General features: G+C 45.2%; 1 protein-coding gene across 1 annotated transcript in view; it reads right to left on the reverse strand.

The window, feature by feature from the left end:
* The window catches only part of F5 (coagulation factor V), a 68,105-nt gene that overhangs the window by 1,219 nt on the left and 44,771 nt on the right, over positions 1 to 22,115 (reverse strand). Inside the window, exons 14-24 of the mRNA XM_019527532.1 lie at positions 18,463 to 18,637; positions 16,561 to 16,797; positions 14,418 to 14,619; positions 12,521 to 12,700; positions 10,477 to 10,593; positions 9,746 to 9,817; positions 8,204 to 8,298; positions 4,349 to 4,501; positions 3,180 to 3,324; positions 1,798 to 1,946; positions 1,417 to 1,599 (exon numbers count right to left, since the gene is read on the reverse strand). Of these exons, the coding sequence (XP_019383077.1) occupies positions 1,417 to 1,599; positions 1,798 to 1,946; positions 3,180 to 3,324; positions 4,349 to 4,501; positions 8,204 to 8,298; positions 9,746 to 9,817; positions 10,477 to 10,593; positions 12,521 to 12,700; positions 14,418 to 14,619; positions 16,561 to 16,797; positions 18,463 to 18,637 (1,708 nt within the window). The remainder of the gene's footprint in view (positions 1 to 1,416; positions 1,600 to 1,797; positions 1,947 to 3,179; positions 3,325 to 4,348; positions 4,502 to 8,203; positions 8,299 to 9,745; positions 9,818 to 10,476; positions 10,594 to 12,520; positions 12,701 to 14,417; positions 14,620 to 16,560; positions 16,798 to 18,462; positions 18,638 to 22,115) is intronic.

Raw genomic sequence — 22,115 nt, forward strand, 5'->3', positions numbered from 1 at the left:
AATGCTGGGAGGGGGACTGTGTGGGGGCTGCAGCCACACCAAAATTCACCATAGCCACCCCCCCAACCCCTCTTCCAGCACTGCCGGCACCTGCCGCAAGCACAGCGTGACCCAACCCCCACCGCTGGAAAGAACCCAGCCCCAGGGGCTGGAGTGAGTGGGGCCTTTATCTGCCCCCCCCCCCATACACACACACACAATGGGGAGGGAGGGAGTGGGGCTGGGGCAAAGGCAGGCGCTGCAAAACTGTGACAGGGTGCAGGATGGGGGGCACAGCTCCTGCTGCTACAGGCTGCCACTGTGGGCTGGGGCCAAGGACTGTGCCAGGCTCTTCCTGGCAGGGAGGTTGGGCCGTGCTGCGCTCAGAGGGGGCAGCAGCACTGCTGGGAGGAGATTGGGGGATTATGGTGAATTTTGGGGTGGCTGCAGCCCCCCCGAAGCTCCTCTCCCAATACTGCCACTGTCTGCACTGTGCACAGCCTGGCCCAGACCCCCACCAGGAAGAACCTGGCACTGCCCCGGCATCAGGAGCTGCGTCCCCAGTCCTGTGCCCCACCCCAGCTGTGCAGTCCCTGCCTCTGCCCCAGCTCTAGCCCTAGCCCCTCCCACACCGCTGGCAGGGGGAAGTTCGAGGACCCACTCACCCCAGCCCCTGCTCCTACCTGAGCCCTACTCTCTCCTTCGCCACTGGGGCCTTGATCTGCCCCCCTGCCCATGGCCCTTTCCCTTCCCCCCACAAACTTAGCTGCTGCCAATTGCATAAGAGTAAGTTTACTTGCCACATAATGAATTTTGGGTATAAAAAATGAGTGAATTTGCATATACAGAACCTGAATAAAGCAAGGGAAATCTGTATTACAAAAGTCACTGTCATGTTTTACAACAACTGGCTGATGGGTTATCCAAGTGTCACATATGGAGAACAAAACAAAATGTTCTCTCTTTTATTGCTAAAGGGCATCCCTCTATGTTTGGACTGGCACACATCTGACAGGGTTGTATGGGAGATTTTTTCCCTATTAAATGCTGAGAATAGATCCTACTCTGTGGATTCCAAGAAGTGTCCAAGTCTGTTAATTTACAAATGTTAATTTCATTTACAACATTTAAAAAAAAACAGTTTAGCAGTAAAATTTAGCAGTGGCTTCAGTATGGCTTCTCTGTATTCTGCTAAAGACTTCCACCTTTACAAGGCAGTCACTCCTTTTATAATGGACTCAATGATATCCCATATAAATTTAGCATGTCTCCTCTCCTGAAAATTATGTACAGTGGAAACAGCAAAAAAAAAAATCATGAATTTAAGCTTCCTGTGTGCCCCTCATTCTCAGTGTGTGATGTCTGGAGCTTTCACCAGCTAACACTAGGCTCAGGATGCAGACACAGCACTAGAATGCTCTTGGTTTAAAATGGTACCTTTGTTAGAGAACTTGAATCATTCATATAAGACGTCCATTCGGAGCCTTGGTCGCTGTAAAGGATACTGTAGGTTTTTACAAACTGTTCTGAAGTCATGGACTTGGAACCCTGGGTTGCAATGGCCGTTATCTTCTTATTTTTAAGGAGGTCAATCTGCAGCCACTGCTGGTTGGTGTTTGACTGTGATTGACACAAAAGGTAACGTATAAGCAAATGTGTGTGTGTGTGTTAATACAATCCAAAGTTTTGCTGAGTAAAAGCACAAGTTCCCTGAAGATACTCCCTCCCACCCCCAAACCTTAAAAGAACAACAGTTTACAGTTAGGAAACAAGTCCCCAGCATTTTTGTGGCCCATGCAATTATCTCCATTTCATTACCTTTGCTTGCCAGGAGTTCGCACTCCCTTTCTGATTGAGGCGAGCGAGAAAAGGGTCCCATGACTTATACCAGTTTTTCTTAAAGGAGGAGGCTGTAATCTGAGCCTTTTTAATCTCTCCATTTTCCATTCCCAGTGGCATCCAGCAACCTGTTAAGAGAACAGCACTAGAGCTCCACTTCAGCTTTGAAACAGCAATGGTCTAAAGAAACGAGCAACAGGCTTGAAGCAAGGGATGCCTGAATTCTAACCTTATTTCTGCCACTAACTTGTTTTCCAGTCAAAGTCATTTCATCTTCCTGTGATCTGAAGCTTCCCCATATTTAAAAAGTGGCCCATACTTTCCTCAGGGAAGAGTTGTAAGAATATATCGTTTAACATCTCTGAAGCACTACTTAAATCCTCAGTGATCAGGAATTGGGGGAAGATAATATATTTGCTACTAAGGAGAGTAACTTTCTCTGCCCAGCCATTATTAAAAGTAGGTTTCAGCATTGCTGTCAAATAAAATCTCTGTGCAGATCCAAATCATGCGTGGCTTTCCCCAAGCATTCAGTGCTCCCACTCATGGAGGCAATGCCACTTAGGGCTGATGTCCACCCAGGAGGCAGCCTATGCATCAATGCCAGCATCATGATGCTGGCCCTCTGCACATTTTTGGGCAAGCAGTGGAAACAAAATCAGTTGTCAGAAGTGTCAAAACCTATCACCAGAGCTAGGGATCGAAGCTATGAAGGGACGGGGCAACTAAGTCCTGGTACCTTTCCAACAGAGTTGAGTCCCTTAGATAGTTTTGAGATCCTACCCTAACACCAAGCATTTCAAAAGCAACTACTGATTTGAGGTGCTTGACTAGAGATACGTTCAAGGACCTGATTGCCAGAGTACTGAACCCTTTCTTACAACACTGTTTCAAGACTCTTGCCTTCAGCACTCAAGAAAAACATCACCAGTTGCATTCGAGAATCTCAGTTTATAAGGCTGCAAATAGATGGCACATTTATCCCAGGATAAACCATTTCATCTCAGAACAAACAGTACAGATGGCTTTGTCCATTGATCTGGGATAAATCCTACCAAGTTTGTTGGATAAGAGGTGGTAACAATTTATCCCAGGATACTGCAAAGCATGACTTTGTGGTTATGCTGAATTACATCAGTGAATCAATGGTGGAGAAGTGGCATGGCATTCAGTTGCTCACTAAACCCGGATTAGAAGGGTGATGTGCGTACACACTTGGGGTATGTTTGCTTCAGGGCACAAGCAGGCACAGTTCATCCAGGGACAAATGCAATATCTGTTTCTAGCTTAAAAGAGAAGGTGAACAGATTTGCCCCAAGAGGTAGAAGGAAAGGAAATACCTGCTGATTATTTTTTCTTACCAGCTATTTCACAGCCCAGGAGTTCCATACGAAGGGTAGGCCTGTTGTAGGAGGCTGTTGGATACACCCTGATATACCTAGTAATAATAGGAGGATCTATAACATTCTCTTTGATCCCATAGGCATCTGAGTTGCCTTCGAAAACCTAGCAAAAGTATTTTACAAAAGTAATTAAATTATGTAAATATTTAATTCAGTAAAAGCAATGACAAGCATGTTCCTCCCAACCCTCTGTTGTCATGTGGCCAGTCATTACTCAGATAAGTAGCCCCACTGATTTTTAAAAGGCTACACAAACTACAGCTAAAACACTGCATCTCCATCACGCATTTCAGCTGCATCCAAATCCAAGTCAGGCCCTGCATAATCCCCTATCAAAAAAGTAAATGAGAGTGATCCAGAAGGGCATTAAAGCGTTTTCAGCTGTGGGTTTCCATCAGAGACACATAAGGGCCATATGGATCTAGCTCTCCTGAGCAGGGGTGGTTTGTTCATATCAGAGAATCATAGAAAAAAGTGGGGCTGGAAGGGATCTCTAGAGGTCATCTAGTCCAACCCCCTGCTCAAGGCAGGATCATCCCTTTCTCAAACCATCTCTTATAAATTCTCATCTAACCTATTGCTAAAACTACAGTCAACCGTGTCCCACAAACACAAAGCATAGCATCCTAATATACCACAGGTAAAGCAAGGTTCAGGATTGTTATAAGACCTCCAAAGAAGTGCTGTATTGTTCCCCTCCATTTTGGTGGCCTTAGGTTAGTACTGCCCATGGTTTATTGAAATGCTGCAACTGGTTGCAGGGGCTAGTCCACAGTGAGCCAAGGATTCACTTGGACTCAGCTCCCTGTTCTCCTGGCACAGGTAAGTTAGGGAAGGGCTGTATGGTGCTGAGGAGACAGCAGAGAAGGCTGCCTGGGGGACACTGGCTGAACCCAAGTTCACCTTTATTATGACATCCCTGCATTTTGATTGTGTGTGCTTTGCGCCAGATGGCAGAATGCTGTTCAACAGCCTAAAGATACAGATGGCATTGAGTAAGAATCTCTACAGACTTAAAAAAAATCCAGCCAGTTATCCCCTGAGATAAAGCCCCCTTGGCTGTCTCTGTGGCATCCTATCACTTCGTAAAACAAGGGGCTACTGAAATCCTTCCAGAGGGTACAGACCTGTGCCATGGTACTGTTTCCTTTGAAGGTAATCCATTTCCGTTTGTCTTTGCTGTACGCAATGGAAAACTTTTGGACATACAAGGACTTCAGCAGCTGCTTGGCTCCCTGCGTCTGAATCCCTGTGATTATCACGTGCCGCTGCAGGTCCACCTTTAGAACAGGCAAAAAGACAAGGGAGTAGAGGAGGAAAACTGCCCTGTGATCCCACTTTCATCCTCTGGTACTGAAGTCATGTCTCCCAGCCCTGCATTTAGTCACTTGTAGTGACACTGGCATCCTCAGGAGGGCACACAGGCTAGTACAGGAACCTAACAAAGGATTATCTGGCCTCACACATTTTATAGGTGTGTTTTTTATGGCATGCATCACCCCAATATGTGGACACCCCACATACCTTAATCAAGACATCCTTGCAGATTCCCCCAACAAAGCAGTATTGCTAACCCATTTTATAGATGGCAGGGAAGTGGAGCTGGGTAGAGGGAAGGTGTTATGGGATGGGCAAGGCAGAGATAGGTTCAGGCCCTGATTTGTCAAAGAAGGTTATGCTTTTTGGTGCCAGGACAGACCCAGAGCCTCCTATTTTTAGAGACTGAGGACCTACAGCTCTAGTTGATGTCAATGAGGAACACGAGAGCTTCTTTCCAGAAAACAAACCATAAGGCTTGGGCACAGAACCATCCAAAAATACCCAGGGCAAAACGCCTGAGATTTTTGGCCTAAAATAGCCTATACAAAAGCTAATTCCATGGCAAGGTGCCTTAACCAAGAGCCATTTTTCCCCCTTTAGGCCTTTTGATGTAGACAGTGAAAGTCTCAGTTCTCTTGTTTACTAATGAAGCTGCACAGCAGAAGAAAGAGGCTCTTTTTTGCAGTTGACTAGAAGGCAAACATTCCTACAATCTTTTCTTTAAGTGAGTTTCACTGCCTGTCCACCAAGCACAAAGGGATTGTTTCTCTCTTGTTCTCAAAGTTTTCTGTTTACAAAGGAAACACACTTCTTTCTGGGTGGATGCATAAGGGTTTGGTAGCCACAGAATGCATTGTGTACTGAGCATGTCACATGAGACCCATGTGTTCTAAAGTGTGCTTTTGAAACCACCTTGTAACATCTGTATTGGTGTTCTAAGTATGTGTGTTGGCACGAATAAAGACATCAGGGTAACGACTCTGAAGAAGCTGCAGTCTTCTGTTAATCCACCCAGTGAGTACAGCATGAGTAGTGGCAGTGCAAGCTTCCCTCTAGACCTCACTCCTGAGCTTCAGGTCTCATCACCAGCAGCAAGAGGGACATTCAAATCTCCATGACCCATTTGGTGTTTGGTTTCTCTGTTGAGACCATGGTCATGACCAGGTTGTGCGCTGCAGACACCCACCCACTAGGACAGCGGTTCTGAACCTTTTTCAGTTGACATACCCCTTGGTCTCAGAGTGAGACTTCATGTACTTCCTTACATGACTAAGCGATGGGTGTTCAGAGTGACATTTCCGGTGTGAGGTTGAGGCACGGAGCAGAAATAGGATATCTGGTTTCCATGCGCATGTGCGTTTTACGGCAGTAAAACCCCAGCAATTTCAAATTGTCAAGACTTTTTTTAGGCCCTTCGACCTGTGTTAGACAATGTATGAAATATATCTCATGTACCCCCAGTTCAGAACTGCTGCACTAGGATATGAATGGAGAACATCAACTCACTGGACACCAACCTTTGATCTAGGATCAGAGTGCTATGCTTCTGTGCATCTGACACTACAAGTTTGTGTTCAATTAGTGTCCTATCAGAGGAAGGCTGATCATCCTATACTTTGTCCTCGTGTGCCATCCAAGTTCCTCCTCAGCAACAATTTAACTGAACATTGGTAATAAACAAATGAAATCAATGCAGTAGCCTGCCATTTCCTTTGAGCCCATATAGTGAGTGAAGAGACAGTTTTCAGATGAGAGGCATAGCACAGCCCTGACTGCCTGAACCAGGAGTTAGGAAAACTCCTGTCTATATGCCAGCAGCCATGCAGGGATTACCAATGTCCCCCCAGCTGCCTTGTCCAGCTACTTACCTGCTCCCTCTGCTCTACAAGTGATAAGTCCCCTTCCCTTCTGAATGCTCATATCCATTTATGTAGTTAGGCTTAACTACAGCAACCATTCTTTACTTGGCCTGAAACTCCTGCTCACTCACTTTGCTCCACTCTTTTACTATCTGCTTCCAGTTTTAAGTGACCACTTTCGTTCATGGGGTTAAGCTGAAGTAATCACTACTCTGAAGTAATCAGGCTATCTACAGCAGTGGTGTTCAACCTTTTTCTCTGGTGGGATGGATGGCCAGTACCTGGTCCTTCGGAGGGTCAGATCTAGCCTGTGGCCCTGATCCACTGCCCAGGGTAGATGCACTGGGGCCTCATCCAGCCACACGGGCAACAGCCTGGCTCTGGTCTGGCTGTGCTGGGAGAAGGGGGCATGGCCGGGCCCCAAGCCAGCCATGCAGGGGGAAGGGAGCATGGCCCAGCCCAATTCAGCTGCACAGGGAGAAAGGGGTGTGGCTGGGACCCAACCCAGCTGGACAGGGAAACGGGAACCTGGCTCAGTCCCATCTGTTGGAAAGGGTGGGGGGGAGGGGAAGGACAGGGGCATGGAAGAGCAGTATTAATGGCCACTGTTCCCATGCTGCAACATTTCCTGACCTGTGGGGAAGGAACCCTGTAGGTCATATGTCATGACTCCACAGGCTGCATTTGGGCCATGGGCTGGAAGTTGAGCATCCCTCAGCTACAATATGGTTACACCCTGGGCAGTGGCAGGGTGAGCGTCTATACCAGGGGCGGGCAGATTGTGGCCTGTGGGCTAGATCCAGCCTGCCAAGGGCCTTTTTATCTGGCTTGTGGAGGGCCCCTTGGTTCTGCCTGTGTGGCTGGTACCACTGCCCCTGGGCATGCAGTGGGGCTGGGGTGTCATGGTGGCCAGGCTCTACTTCCCAGCATTGCCAGCTTGTTCCAGATGGTGCTGCCAGTGTCGCTGCCACTGGACCAAGCCTCACTGCCCAGGCACCCCAGCCCCTCACCCACAGTCAGGGGCACCTGATGGAGCAGGCTGGGTCTCCACAGAGACTGGGACCCTTGCAGGCAGGGTGTGCTTGGCCAGGCAGATGGGATAGGGCCCTGGGTGGGCAAGGAGCAGTGTTCAGGAGTGGGATGGGTGTGTAGGGCCAGAGTTGCAGGGTGGTGACAGCCTGAGGCCATGTGAGGAGTAGATAGCAGGTCTGTCCTGGGCCCCAGCCCCATGCTGTCACTGCCCCATGATTCTGATCCTGGCCCTGGCTCTTCTGCTCCCAGACACCCCTCCCCACCTGCCCACAAACCCATCCCATCCACCTGGCCAAGTGTGCCCTGCCCACAGGGGTCCTGGATCAGTCTGCATGGAGACCCCACAACCTGTTCTGTCCGGCACCCCTGGAACTAGTAATCTACCATGTAGGGAGTTTTGGTGAGCTGTTGCAGGCTGGGGGGACAGGAGGGGGTGGGGTATGCTGACCCAGCCCCCAAGTGGTCACCAAAACTCCCTAAGTGGCCCTCCAGCCTAAATAATTGCCCACCCATGTTCTTTACAATTTCTTCTGACAAGTAGCCTTGGATCTGACAGTTCTGGATCACTGGCTCAATGCACACGAAAACATAACCAATACCCCGTCTTGCAATTTCCCAGTTTTTGCTCGGCAGCCTGTCCTAGGATTAGATGGAATTTGACCCTGTTTGACATCCACAATCTAATAAGATCAGAGCATGGGCTTGCAGAGCAGGCATTGTATGATTCATCCCAACTTGACAGTGGGTGACAATATAATATACTACCCATACCTGAATCCATGGAAAGTCACCATCCTTCATTTCAGTGCTCCAAGCATTGTATGTTCCAGCTTGGTTTAATCTTGCTAATTTAGGCTCCCAGTACTCTAAGGGAGTGAGAGACACAAACCTTTATAGCAAAGATAAAAATTAACAATCATGGGAGAAGAAAGCAACAAAAACTGCTACAGAAAACCATTGGTTTCTGAGTATTTTGGTTGTTCTGGGCTCAAACAACTTTGAAATGCTATAAACACTGAGTGAACAGATGAGGCACACAGTGCTATAGCACTACAAATCAGACTAAATCACATAAAAATGAGCCTAGATGAAATAATTAAATAGGGATAACTCTGAAGTGTGGGCAGTGATGCTTCAGCTGGGAGACTCTTGTGTGTCTAAACTCTACTGAAATAAATACAAGTCAGAAGCACTTCAAAGAAAGGCAGAATTTGAAGTGCTGTAGATGAATATCTGGTTTGGACCAACAGATTCTTGTAGCAGCTTAAAAAGGGAAAGACAGAGTTTCTGCTCAGACCCAATGGCAGCTGTTATGTTGTAACCATAGCAAAACTGCTTCAGCTTGGACTTTGCTTCATCCAGTGTCATGGATTTGTATCAGTACAGTGTCATATACACATAACAGTCACAGAGCAGAAGCTACCCTTCCCTTTTCAAAGCTGCTACACATGTAAGTTTGTCCTCGTCCTCTCTGTCCACACCCTGATACAAGGCAGCTGCATGTCTGTAAGCTACCACCATGTGGACTGTTAAAAGCACTTCAAAAAAGGAAAATTTGAAGCACTTTATACATGTGCCTGTCCATACCCCCGTAAGAATACCCAATTGAAGCTCTAATGCTGATAAGAACTTCAGACACTGGATGTAATCAGCAATTAAAACCTGATTGCATCTTTCAAACCTGGTTCTGGTCACAGAGGTATTTCTAAAAATGGCATCCTATTACTTGACATGTTATTTTTCTGACAAAAAAGAATTGGAGCCATGGTTTCTATCATTGATTAGGGACAGCTGGCCACAGAGGCAGAAGCAAACCGTGGTGAAGAGGGCAGTGTTAAAAATCCATTGTTTCTTATGGTTAATATCCAACATTCAAACATAGGTGACTTGATGCTTCTGAAGGAAAATGTTGAACTACTTGGAATGTCATTTCCCAGCCTCTTGTTACTACACAATATTCATGCCTTGGCCATTCCACATATGGACCCCATAGCCCCTTGATAAGCACTAAAAAACATTTTTAGTCCCACTTTTCAGATGGGGAAACTACAGCACAGAGATGTAGAGAGCTGTGCTCAGAGCCATCCCACAGTCCAACACCAGAGCTGAGAACAGAAACCCAGGTCTCCTGAGTGCCAAGCCTGTGCTCCAGCTAGCCAATGACATGGGAGGCTCCCACAAATGAAACAAGGCAGCAGTAGGAGCAACCCAGAGCATGGAATGTAAAGAGGCAGAGAACATCTTGGACTGAATTGCTTTTAGGCAAGTCACATGGTTCAAGACCATGTCCAAGTTTCTCAGGGATTCACTCACCTATGAAATGAGAAGCACTGATTTGTGCATCAGATATAATTCCACTTTCTAGACCCATTGGCAATTTGCACCCTAAAAAGAGTACAAAAACATTTTATTATCCATTAGCATATGTATTCTATATACTGTTAAAGGAAAAAAGGGTTATCCAGGGTCACCATCTGATGTACTGGCTGGGCTGTTTTGATGACGTTAGGCTTTGCACCAACTCTGAACAGCTCCTGGTTGCTATTCCATCACTATAAAAACCCCATAGGTCTCAGTTCATCTTTGCAGTCCATTCCCTTCAAAGTCCGATTTGGAGGTGATTGAAAGGAAACTATTAATGCAAAAAATCAGTGTTCTGAATGCCATGTAATTCCTCAGTTAAATTCAAATCTGCAATCATCATCCCATGCATTCACAATTTATAATATAGCAATTCCCTTGAATCACTTTTATTCTGAGTCATTACTGTGCCATCCCCAGCAAGTACTTTAAATACCTTCAGGCAACTCGGGATAACCTGTCTACACTCCGATACAAGGCAGTTGTATGTCTGCACACTACTGATATGCTGAATATAAAAGAACTTTAAAAAAAGTGAAAATTTGAAGCACTTTACATGCATGTCTGTCCATATCCGATACAGATAATTTGTAGAAGCTCTAAGGCTGATTAGAACTTTAGACACACCAGACGTGATCAGCTAGACTCCCAGCTACAAGAACTATGATAGTTCAGTGCAGTACCTTTTTCCACAACAAGATAAGATGCCTGCATCCCTGCTTGCTGATATTCCCCCACTTCAGTATCCAAGAGCCATATGCCAGGTTTTGCTGGTGTCATTTCAACAGTACGAGAAAAGCCTGTGAAAGAGAAAAGGAAAAAGAAGCCAATCACAGTTAATGTGTGGAAGCATTAACAATAGACTGAGCTGCACAGAATAGGGAGATCAGATATCAAGCCAGGGATTGGTGCAAACCACCTCAACAGTTTGGTTAGGTGAAAGTTGAACGTCTGCAGCAGCTATTGGAAAGAGGAACAGATGCCATGACTGCCCTAACCATCTTCATTCTCTTAACAAACACATTCTAATTAGACACGCAGGCTGGAATAAAAAATTGGGCTCCAAATACAGGCTTCATTAGAGTATGTCACTGCACATAAGTTTACACGTGCACGTAACAGGTCTGACCAGTACGTGCTATGTGAATGTGCACTGAACGGTTCCTCTTACATTAACTACATGCTACTGCAACAGTAACCCTGAAAGATTGATTCTAGTCCTTCTCTTCCTGCCACAGTATGCTAACTCTGGCAGCCGCACAGTTTGGTAAAGGAGGCTCATCAAGACAGGGAGGGTTCTCTTGGGTTCTCTCTTACCCCAGACCTGTGTTGGCACAGGCTTATGCTTGCTGTGCTTTTCAGAAGACAACAACACTCCATTTGGCCAGAGTACCCTGAATCTATAAATCAGCCTGGGCACCCGTTTAATACAGGCTTCCTTTCTAGTTTGTTTCTTGCTTTCTGCATTACAGTGGTCTCATGATTAACTTACGATTTTATCATGAGCCTTGCGGTATTTGGTGCCAGTCTTACAGCCCTGGTGCCTACAAGCGTAAGAATCAGAATGCTCATTTAAAATCATAAAGTGACCTTTGATTATGGCATTAGTGAAATACTTGAAAATGTTACCTTTTAAAGGCCAGAAAGACTCAGAAAAGCAATAACTAGGCATAGGCAGGATTTATTTATTTTTCAGATCTCACAATTTTTAAGCTGATCCTCAGATCTGGGGTAGTTCTGATTTTTGGACACATGGGGTTGGTAATATTGAATAAGTAAATATTATTATATTCTATTGGAATATACTCTCTGCTATTGGAACTGCGGGCTGGAGTATATAAGGGAGCAAATCATGTAGAATCAGGAATGGCGTGAGCTGATTGAACTTCTTTTTGGACCTGGAAAGTCTGTGACCTTTCTTCAGTGGTCCATTGTTACTAACTCGTTTTGTTTTGCACCCACCTTTGACAGTACAAAAAAATTACACTAAGATGAACTGGAATCAGAACAGTTCAGTTCCCAGAAGTCTCAATCCCCATGATAGCACCTTATTCCCTGGTGGGACCCCTATGACTAGGGGGCTATTCAGCCTGCACAATATGGTCACGCTTGTAACGAATCACATTCTGATGAGCTGACAGCAACGAGACTCTCACCTTGACTGACTAGCTGTTCATGGGCTCCTTCTGCTCCAGCCTCATACTGAGCTCTCTAGTCAAAAAATTTCCAAGCACTTACAAAAGAAAAATCAGCAGTACTGTTCTTTCTTGACAGATGGGTAAACTGAGCCACAAAAAAAAAAGGAAGAGACTTGTCCAGGACATACTGCAAGGTAAGAAAACAGTGCCCAGGACCACGCTGCATTCCACTTGCCATAGACAATCTCTGTACATGAGATCCAGAGGTTTTTTTCCTCCAACCTTGCCCAGTATTTCAGAAAATCATGACATCCTCTTCATGCCCCCTCCTCTCCAAACACCCCAAATGCTCAACAAGGCACATGGGGCTGGGCTGGAGAGTTCCTTTGGGATCACTGCTGGCGACCAAAGAGTTAGGACCCTGAAGAAACATGATAGAGTTGAGCCTATCCTAAGGTGCTCAGGCCAATTTCTGTTTCTGCTTACACTGACTTTACAACATTGAAATTTAGTAGACATCCAGTATTACTGAGAGCAGAGGTTGGCCTCACAATTCAGTGTAAGTGACAATATTATTTGTCAGAGTTACCTGGAAGGAGAGGGTAGACACCAAGTTGGTGTGTTGGGTCGCCTTGTTCCATGAAATTTTGGCCATGAAAACGAACAACATGAATGTCTTTGGGCCCACCCATATTCAGCAAGTGCCATTGAACCAGTTCCCCTTTATACATCTTCAGCCCTTGCAGATTGTGCATTATCCCATTAATGGCTGAAAAGAAATATTATAAAGGGTAAAATAAACCACATGTAGAACACAGCTGCATTCAAACCTGAGAGGCAGAGTTTGGGTCTGTAGCTAAACACCCCTACATATATAGAGTTTCAGACCAGGCCTAGCTTCCATTTTTTCCAATGTAAAATCACACAGACCTTGAAGAGCCATATCAGAGCTCCACAGAACCCAGGACTACACTGCAGGATTTCAGCAGGCTATGCCACAGAACACCAGTAGCTTGAATATAATGGGACATTTTACTAACATCAACAATTCTGATGCATGCTTGGCTTTCTGGACCACTTTTTTCAAAGAGTTTATATTTTCTACAAATGTTTTTGTGTGCTATCATTTGTTCATATGGGCTGCAGCAGGGCTTCCCAACTTCTAAGGAGCCAGGGACCACACACTGTGTGAGAGGTGCTAGCAGGGACTGCACTAGTGTGAACTATGACCCCTTGGACTGCATCCTCCCCCACTGCATGTTAACAGCCTCTGCAAAATAGCTGTGCTATGCTGCAGCCTCCACCACCATTGTGGGCTGCACCATCCCTGTGGCAGGAGCAGGAAGCAAAAGCTGATGGGGGGTGAAAGGAAGAAACCCTGGGGCAGTAGTCTCCAACCTTTTTATGGTGAAGGTCACTTTGTGGCACCCTGGGATCTAACCCCCACATACCCCCTGGACAAGCTGCCCAGGTTCTGACCCACACACCTAGCCCAGCCTGGGTGGCAGGAGGCGTGGTTCAGCCCAGCCACATGCGTCCTGCTGCTCTCGATCGTGGAGCCTCTGACAGACTGAGATTGACTGTTAGAGGCTCCACGATCGACCAGTTGATTGAGATCAACTGGTTGGTGACCACTGCCCTAAGGACCCTGGCTGCAGTAGCAGCCAGAGAGATAAGGGAGCAGTGGCCAGGTAGGAATCTGGGGGCTGCACATTAACCCCTCACAGTTCACATTCAACCCCCAAGCCACCAGTTGAACAGTCCTGGATTACTTCATTTAAAGGCCAGATATTCTAACAGATCTCCTCAGTGAAATGATCAAATTTGCAAGAATTCAGTACCCAATGGCTATCACTTCTTTTAATAAAATCTAATGGGTACTGAACTATCTTGAACACTTGAGCACTTGATGCCTAAACAGGAGCTCTGGAAAGCCAGCTTCAATGGTACGTTTTGAGAACTTCTGGAAATCCAGCTTGGCTCACACACAACTCAAATGCATGCCAAAGAAAAGCAGGAGGGGGAGGCTATGCTGGGGCAGATTAAAAACAAAAACAAAAAAAACCAACCAAAAATCAAAAACTTTTGAACAGAAAACTGGGTTCTTGATTTAAACAAAACTCCCCACAAAAGTTTCTGCTTTCTGTGGCAAATTTCATATGTTTGTCAAAAATCTCAAAAAAGTTTTTGGTTCCCATTACAAAACCAAAATTTTTTGTTCCAAAACACAGCAACATATGAATTTGGGAAGGGGGGAGCAGGTGTTTGGCAAAAAGATTGAAATTTACTAGGGAAAAAGTGAAAACATTTTGCCCCCCATTTTTGTCAACATTTTCCAAGCACAGACATGCATGCATTTTATTATCATCATCATGTGCACAAGTCTCAGTGACAAAAAAAGATGCAAGTGATTTGTAAGTGCAAAGATTTAAGTCCACTGAGAAAAGCTTTAATTCCCAATAAATGACAAAGGAAAACCTCAGTACCAGGGATTTTATGGCATTCTTGGGTCTTCTCAGAGCAGGTCTTTCTGTACCGCTCATCAAAATACCAGCTCTTCTCTTCATCAAAGACCATAAAAAGCAGGAAGAACTCTTGGTTCCTCACTGGCCTGTTGCTCTTCGTATTGAGGGTTCCTTTTTGACAGATTATTATTGGTCCAATCAAGCCTGAATTAATATCTTTCTCCTGAAAGAACAGTACAAATTAGGTGTAAGAACTGGGATTTCCCCAAACATATTCATGATCGTTTGTTTCATTTTAAGGTTTTAATTTGCCTTTAAAAACTTTAGGAATTGCCAAGACTGGATTAAACCCACGGAGGATCAGACCCAGGGTTCACCTATGCCATTACTCCTGTGTCTGACAAAAGTCAGCACTCAGATTTTTTTCATGCCGCTAATTTACTTCCATTGCCTTTGTCTGAACTGCTCAAAATTCTGCAATAGCCCTTGGGAGATGGAACCACCCATTCTGCTTACAACATCCTAAAAAAGACCGTAGCTTTACATTTTCACAAGACGACAGGGTAGATTTGCATTTTTCTCTCCAGTCTGAATTACTCTTGTGGTCTCTTAGCAAGTTTTAGACCCGTGACCATATTTTGCCTCTTACCTTATATTTAGTTCATTTAGTTGGCCCATGGTGACTGTGTCAAAGGGCTTTGGAAAATTTCAATAAAAGAAGTTACTAGATTCTCTGTTAGCCATTACCTTACTGATACCATTGAGGAGTTCTAACAGATTAGTGACATGCTTCCTTTACAGAAACTCTGATGATTAAACCCCATGATATCTTGATCTTCTAGGTCTTTTATTATTCTAGTTAAGATTATTTCAACCAATTAACCAGGTGAAGATGTGAAGCTTACTAATCAATTCTCAACTTGCTAGCAAAGTGAGACAAGAGATAAAGATTCCCATTTTACAGATAAGGAGCCCAAATACCAGGCATATCTGTGCAGATTGTAAACATGGGATATGTCCAGACAAAAACAGACGTATGGCATGTGGAGCCACAGGCCCATCTGTGGCACCATATACCATACGTGCAAATTTGCTGCTACTTTGCAGGAGATCCCAGAGTCAAAAAACCCATGCTGAAAAAAAGGGGGATGGTACACGTGGTGGCAGCATGTGCTGCCCAAAACTGGAGCCTGGCCAGCCAGAGCCATGCTCCAGGTGCCAGCCAGGTTCCCTGCTGCAGGAGCACCACAGCTGCAGCTCCTGGAGGCTCCCAGGTAAGGCTGCTGGGGCCAGCACAGGTACTGGCTCCAGCATCCTCTACCCAACCTGAGGTAATATGCCATGTGCCAGAGTACACATGGCATGGGCGCTTCCTGGGGACAAGTAACAGTGGCACAAGGTGTGCTGCTGCTACTTTCCCCCAGGGAAACACACATTTCTGCTCACCTGGACATACCCATGGAGGGCAGGGGATAGAAGCTCTCTACTATGCTATATTTCTAACTGAGGTTCCAATCTAAAACCCACTGGACTAGATAAAAAGACTTCAGATCAGGCCCTCAGTTTAGGAAAAAGACAGCCCAATTCCCCGTTGCCTTATGCAGTTACTTTCCACTGCTCAATTTTGGCATAAAAGGTTACCAAGGTAGGACTCCACTCCCATATCACTGACAACAATTTACATCCACTTTGCTTGGGTATAAATGATTAGACTGGGTGACAGCAAATCAGGGTAAAGAGAAGAGGCATAAATCCAAAGTGCTATAGAGCTGGTATCTCAAGATGAGTGGTTCTCAGCCACTTTAGACTCAAGGCCTTCCTTTACAAGACACAAGACACAACTCAGAAAATTCCATCTCCTAGCTTCTACTCATTTTTTGGCTATGGAAAAAAACCAGAATAATTCTACTGTTGCAAAGAACTTGGGAAGACCGCAACAGGTCAGAATGTTCTGACACTATGGATCCCTATTTGCAATCTCTGGTCTTACCATGTGAATCATGTATAGATGTTTGCACACCTAGCAGTGCAAATGTTGCAAAGCACTTACCCAACACCCTTAAAAGGATCTGAAGATACCCCAGGGTTGAGAATCACTGCTCTAGGGCAAGACAACAACCTCCATCTAATAGATGCCAGCTCTCTGCTACTTAGAATTCCTTACCAGGTTTACATCAGAGTAGTAGACCCAGGACTTGCAAGTAGCTCCAGGCTGTGTAGGGCCAGACCACTTGTTTGCAAACCAGACGTAGATATAGGTGCCATTTGGTTCAACTGCATCATCACTCCTAAACCACTCTGGAGACTCATCTTCATAAATGCTTCCCTCAGAGGACTTTTCATAAAAAAGCCCGTGAGCATGGATGGAATATCTTCTGGATGCCATGTTTTTAAAATGAACCTAGAGAAAATAAAGATGGGCAGGCTCTGATGATCAGATTAGAGTCCCAAACAATACTCTGGGTATAAAACACTTGTGAACTTTGTAGGGCTCAATATAAGGATCCAGATTTGTCTTCTGTTTATGGGCCTGGTGTTGATAAAAGAGAACTCCTGACACCTTCATGCGGTGTGGCCTGTGCACTCCCTGTGCACAGTTGCTCAGCCTGCAGGGAGCAAGGTAAGGGCTCTGCCAACCCCTCCTTTTCAGGGAGTAGAGAACAAAAAAGAACAATTCTGTTCTCCTCTACCCCCATTCAAGGTAGATATAACAATGGCTTGTAGAAAGGGGGCAGCAGGGAATCTCTCTTTCCCTGTATGTGTGGCAGCATTATACAGGGATGCAAGCTAGTCATAGGGGTCATGCAGGGATGCAAGCCCCCTAATCATAGGGGACACAAGTTCTATAGTAACCCCAGATCTCTGTGTATGCAATTCCCATTCAAAAGTCAACTTGGCTAGGAACAGACATTGCATTTGTCCCTAGACAAGTTGTGGCTGTGTTTGTTCAGAAACAGAACTATCCCGAGAAGCAGTACACATATTGCCCTTCTAATTGGAGTTTAGTGGACAGCTGAATGCACAGCATTTCTGTCAATGATTCAATCCTGGGATAACCATTCAGATGCACTTTGTGATGCCCCAGGATAAACTGTCAATACTTCTTATCCCATGAAACTTTTTAGGATTTATTCCAAGACAACAGACATGGATACCTGAACAACTGCACTAGGATTTATTCCAGGCCAACAGACACGGACTTCTGAACAATCATGCTTTGACTGGGATAAAATGTTTTATCCTGGGTTAAATGGCATGCCTGCATTACATGTCTCCCCTGTCTCAAAGATGGAGTGCCAGGGCTGGAAACTTCTCACAGAGTAGCACTGCCATAATGTGGCAGTTTCTCTCCCCTTTACTTGTTCCTGGTTTTTCTTTAATTCAACTGATCCCACTAAACACTAAGGAGTCTAATCAAACAAGTTAGAGGTGAATAAGATTTGTCATCTCACATGTGGCCGTCTGCTACATCCCATTAGGAGTCAACGCTAGATTATGTTTCATACTAAATATTCTACTGTATTTCCCAGTATAAAAATCCCAACATGGGTGTGGAACATTATTCTATCACCTTATAGGACTCATTTTCAGGAGTTGTTCTTTTTGGTAAATTTGGACCTATTTTAGTGATACTCCCCTGTATTTGTACCATTCTAAAGAATTCCTCCTCTTAGTGTTTACACTAGAACTGGTCAAAATTATGTCAAACATTTTTGCATGAAAAGAAAGCTTTTCAGACACACTTCCATTTTGATCCAGATTTGCTGGTTTGCCATTAAGAAATATACTTGTTCCTGTTAAAATATTTCAGCTTCAGTAAAAATATTGATTTTTCAATCCAGATTTTGGTAAAATATGATTTTTAGACAGCACTTTTTAAAACAATTTTTTTTTTCAAATGTTGGTTTTGTGTTTAAAAAAAGAAAGAAAAAGCAACCACCAACATTTTCTACTGCAAAACTGTTTTTGTTCAAAATTGCTCACCAATACTTAAACATTTTTTGACCTGTTCTAACCTGCCTACTTCAGTTCCCTAAAAGAAACCTTGACCTGCACCATTACTTACTATGATGACATCGTGCACTTCAGCCCTGATGACGGGACCAAGAATACCAAGATGCTCCTCATATTCTCCTTCTTCTAGAGGAGTTTTAAAGGTGCTATCTGCATAGCTTCGGAAAATAACTTTTTTGTATCTGGTGCTGTCCCTGTCACGGCTGGTTTCGCCATTCATTGTTGCGCTGAGGGGAAACACCCAATAAAAACAAGGGGCCGGGGATTAGGAAAACTGATGAAATGTAACCACTACCCCTGCAAAAACAGTCAAGATGAGGCTGAGAAATAGTCAGGATGGATCCAGAATTTGGCAAAGGGGGTGCAGGAACAGCAATCTGTGCTTCAGGGGCGGCTTAATTCCCAACTCCCAGCCCCTCCCCACCCCAGTGTGGGCAGACTATGCCACAGGAGCCACTGGGGTCTTTTAACAGTCCCCAAAGCAAGAAAACATCTCCCCCCTTCTCCTCAAGAAGCCTGTCCCCCTCCCCTTTCTTTCTCCCCTTCTGCGCCTGCTGCTGCTTTCCCTGTTGTCCCTGGGGCAGGGAAACTTCAGAGCTTCTGCCCCCTCCAGCATGGCTATGTGGGGGGTGGGTTCAGCTTAGATAGTAGCAGCAATGGTGATGGGTGGGGAATCGATTCCCCCACCCCATGGGCAACTGGTGCCTCCTGAGTCTGAGGGAGCACCCACAGAAGCCGCCAGCAGTGGGGACAGGGCTGGCGAGCACCTGTAGAAGCCAGCGGCGGTGTTGGTGGCAGGGGACGGCCCTGTCAGTGACGGCATGTGCCCCCCCATGCCCCCTCTACCAGTTGCCTATGCCCCACCCTGCCTGATCCCCCCAGGAGTAGGCAGAGGGAGGGGGAACCCTGCCCACAGCTACTACTGCTGCTGTCAATGTCCTTGTCCCAATTGAGACCAGCCCCTGTACAGCCTGGCTGGAGCAGGCAGAAGCAGCTCTGAAGTTTTCCCACCTTGGAAAGCAGGAGGTAGGGGATGGGGAGGAGATGTGCCTCTGAAGAGGGAGGGGGGAAAAGGACTGGGGATTCTCATAGGCTTTGGAGACTTTAAAAAATTCCTCAGAGGCTCCTGTCGGGTGATCCAAGCTGAAAATAGGGTAGGGGTATGCCAGTGCATCCCCTCTCAATCCACAGTTTGAAGGCAAAGGCACCAGACAAAGCTGTCAAGGATTCAAAGTGAAAACAAAGGATCTGGGCACCACCTTGGTGGATCTCGCATCAAATTGCTCACTGCTTGCAAATCCTACAAAAGGTTTTCTTACTGCTAGCAATGAACTGTCATCAGCAAATGAAAAATCTATCAAGGCTTGGACTAGCACCATCAATTACAATAGACTGAACAGAGATTAACTGAGAGTCCAGATCATTCTCCTATATCTGCCTCTGGCTCCTGAGAGTAACAGGTATAAAGGATTTCATTAAAAAAATTACCTATAATGCAGAGCCACCGGGGAAGGTGATGCTGACAGCTGAGTGACAAAGTGTCAACTTTGCACCTCCACAATCTGATCACAACCACAATTTACAATGTAAATGATGGTGGGGGGGAGGCAGGGACTTTAGTCCCTCCCCCTCCCATGGTCACTTGGAAGTGAAGACTGTTTTCCAGCAACTAGAGCAAAGGCCTGGAGATCAAGAGATCTGAATTTATTTTCAATTTTTCCAGACTCCAGAGCACAGTCTCATCTCAATTGCTTCTTTTAAGTCTGCTGGCTTCAATAGAGTTGTAATTGTTCACTTCAGCTGCAGAACTACCCCTCACAGAGCAAATTATTTTGTATAGTTGAGCTTCAGGATGTTTATATAAATAAAAGTAAGTTAGATGGAGCAGAGGCACAGCCATAATGTGGGGAACAGTGAACAAGAACACAGACTAATTTATCAAATAGCTTAGAGATTCCCTTTGAAAAATAATACAATCCTGGCACTCACCTTACTGCACTGATTTCTAATCTTGACCCAGGAATCCCTGATGATCAAAAACTTAGACTTACCATATATTTGTGTGGATAGCAAATGTAGAGGGTAAAATACTAGCAATGTTATGTTAGCCCATTTTTTGACCACAATACTTTGCTTTTTGGGAAAAACCAGAGTTTTGATAAAAAAAAAGTGTACAATCACTAAAAAATGTGCTTGGTTTGAGTGAGCACTGGTTTTCATCTATGTTTCTGATGCACTAAATTTCACTCTCAGTAGGCACATCTGTAAGTGCACATTAATGCAGAGTAGATTATTCTACTGCGCATTAAAGTGTCATGTCAAAAACAGTGCTAATACACTAATGTACAACAGAATCTGTCTACTGTACATTAAGCATCACAAAAAAGGCATTCACTTTTGGTACTGCGCATTAGGGCAGCCTAATGCACCTTTATGTAGTACCTGATATTAGAGGTACTAATGCGCAGTAGCAAAAGTGTATTAATGAACATGTAGATGCGCCCAGTGACAAATTCACTAATTCTCTTTGGTGTAAAATAGAGCTAACTCTGCAAGTCTAAACAAAATGAATACATCTCAGAATTGAGGTCCCTGCTCAGTGATCCAAATGCTTTCATACTATAGCTAGAAGTGGCAACAATGGAACCCATTAGAACCAACCACGGTGATGGTCTGCATGGTGTAGACATTTGTCTGCTGAGAATGGGACTACAGTTTAGGAAACCCCTGGAAAATGAATGGGCTTCCAGCAGGGGTCATTTTCAGACTGGGATTGCAAAAGAACCCAAGCGTGTTATGCAAAAATCCCTTATAACCTGGGATTTGCAAATGGGTAAGTTCCTGCCTATTCAATTCAAAACCAAAAAACACCTGATTCTCTTGACCAACTGCCAAGCTATTCCTAGATCAAAGGGCCTAGAACAATTACATTTACACTGGTGTAACTGGCATTACAGTTAATGAGACAGAGAGGAGTTGAATGAAATTTCACTCAATCTCCTGAAAAGCCACAAAGAAAATCTATTGCTATCAACTGCACCAATTTAACTGTCATCTCTGTGCGTCTGTCCCAGGGTAGCTGTGTTCTGGACACACAAGACTAATTTTCGGCTCCCCTGCCATCCAATGGCAAGAAGTAGAAACAGCCACCTACTGTGCAAATAGATTCATAGATTGTTAGAGGCTGGAAGGGACCTCGCAGACCATTAGGTCCAGCCCCCCCGCTCTAGGTAGGAAGACAACTGGGGTTAGGTGACTCCAGCGAGGTGACTGTCTAGTCTCCTCTTGAAAACCTCCAGGGTAGGTGACTGCACCACTTCTGGAGGGAGTTTATTCCAGTGTGGACAACCTGACTGAAGGAGTTTTTCCTGGTATTAAGCCTGAGGCAGCCTTCCATGAGTTTGTATCCATTGGTCCTGGTCTTCCCCAGGGGTGTCGTAGTGAACAGTTGTTCACCGAGCTCCTGATGCACTCCTCTGATATAGCAGTAAGATGCTATCAAGTCCCTTCTCAACCTTCTCTTCTTTAGGCTAAAGAGGCCCAGGTCCCTCAGCTTTTCCTCATATGTCTTGCCTTGCAAGTCCCTGATCATGCGGGTGGTTCGTCTCTGGACCCTCTCAAGTTTTTCCAAGTCCTTATTGAAGTGCAGCTCCCAGAACTGGATGCAGTACTCCAACTGCTATCTCACCAGTGCCGAGTACAGCA

Source organism: Gavialis gangeticus, unplaced genomic scaffold (genome assembly GCF_001723915.1).
Source record: "Gavialis gangeticus isolate Ggan-Ray unplaced genomic scaffold, GavGan_comp1, whole genome shotgun sequence".
In the NCBI taxonomy this organism is placed as follows: Eukaryota; Metazoa; Chordata; order Crocodylia; family Gavialidae; genus Gavialis; species Gavialis gangeticus.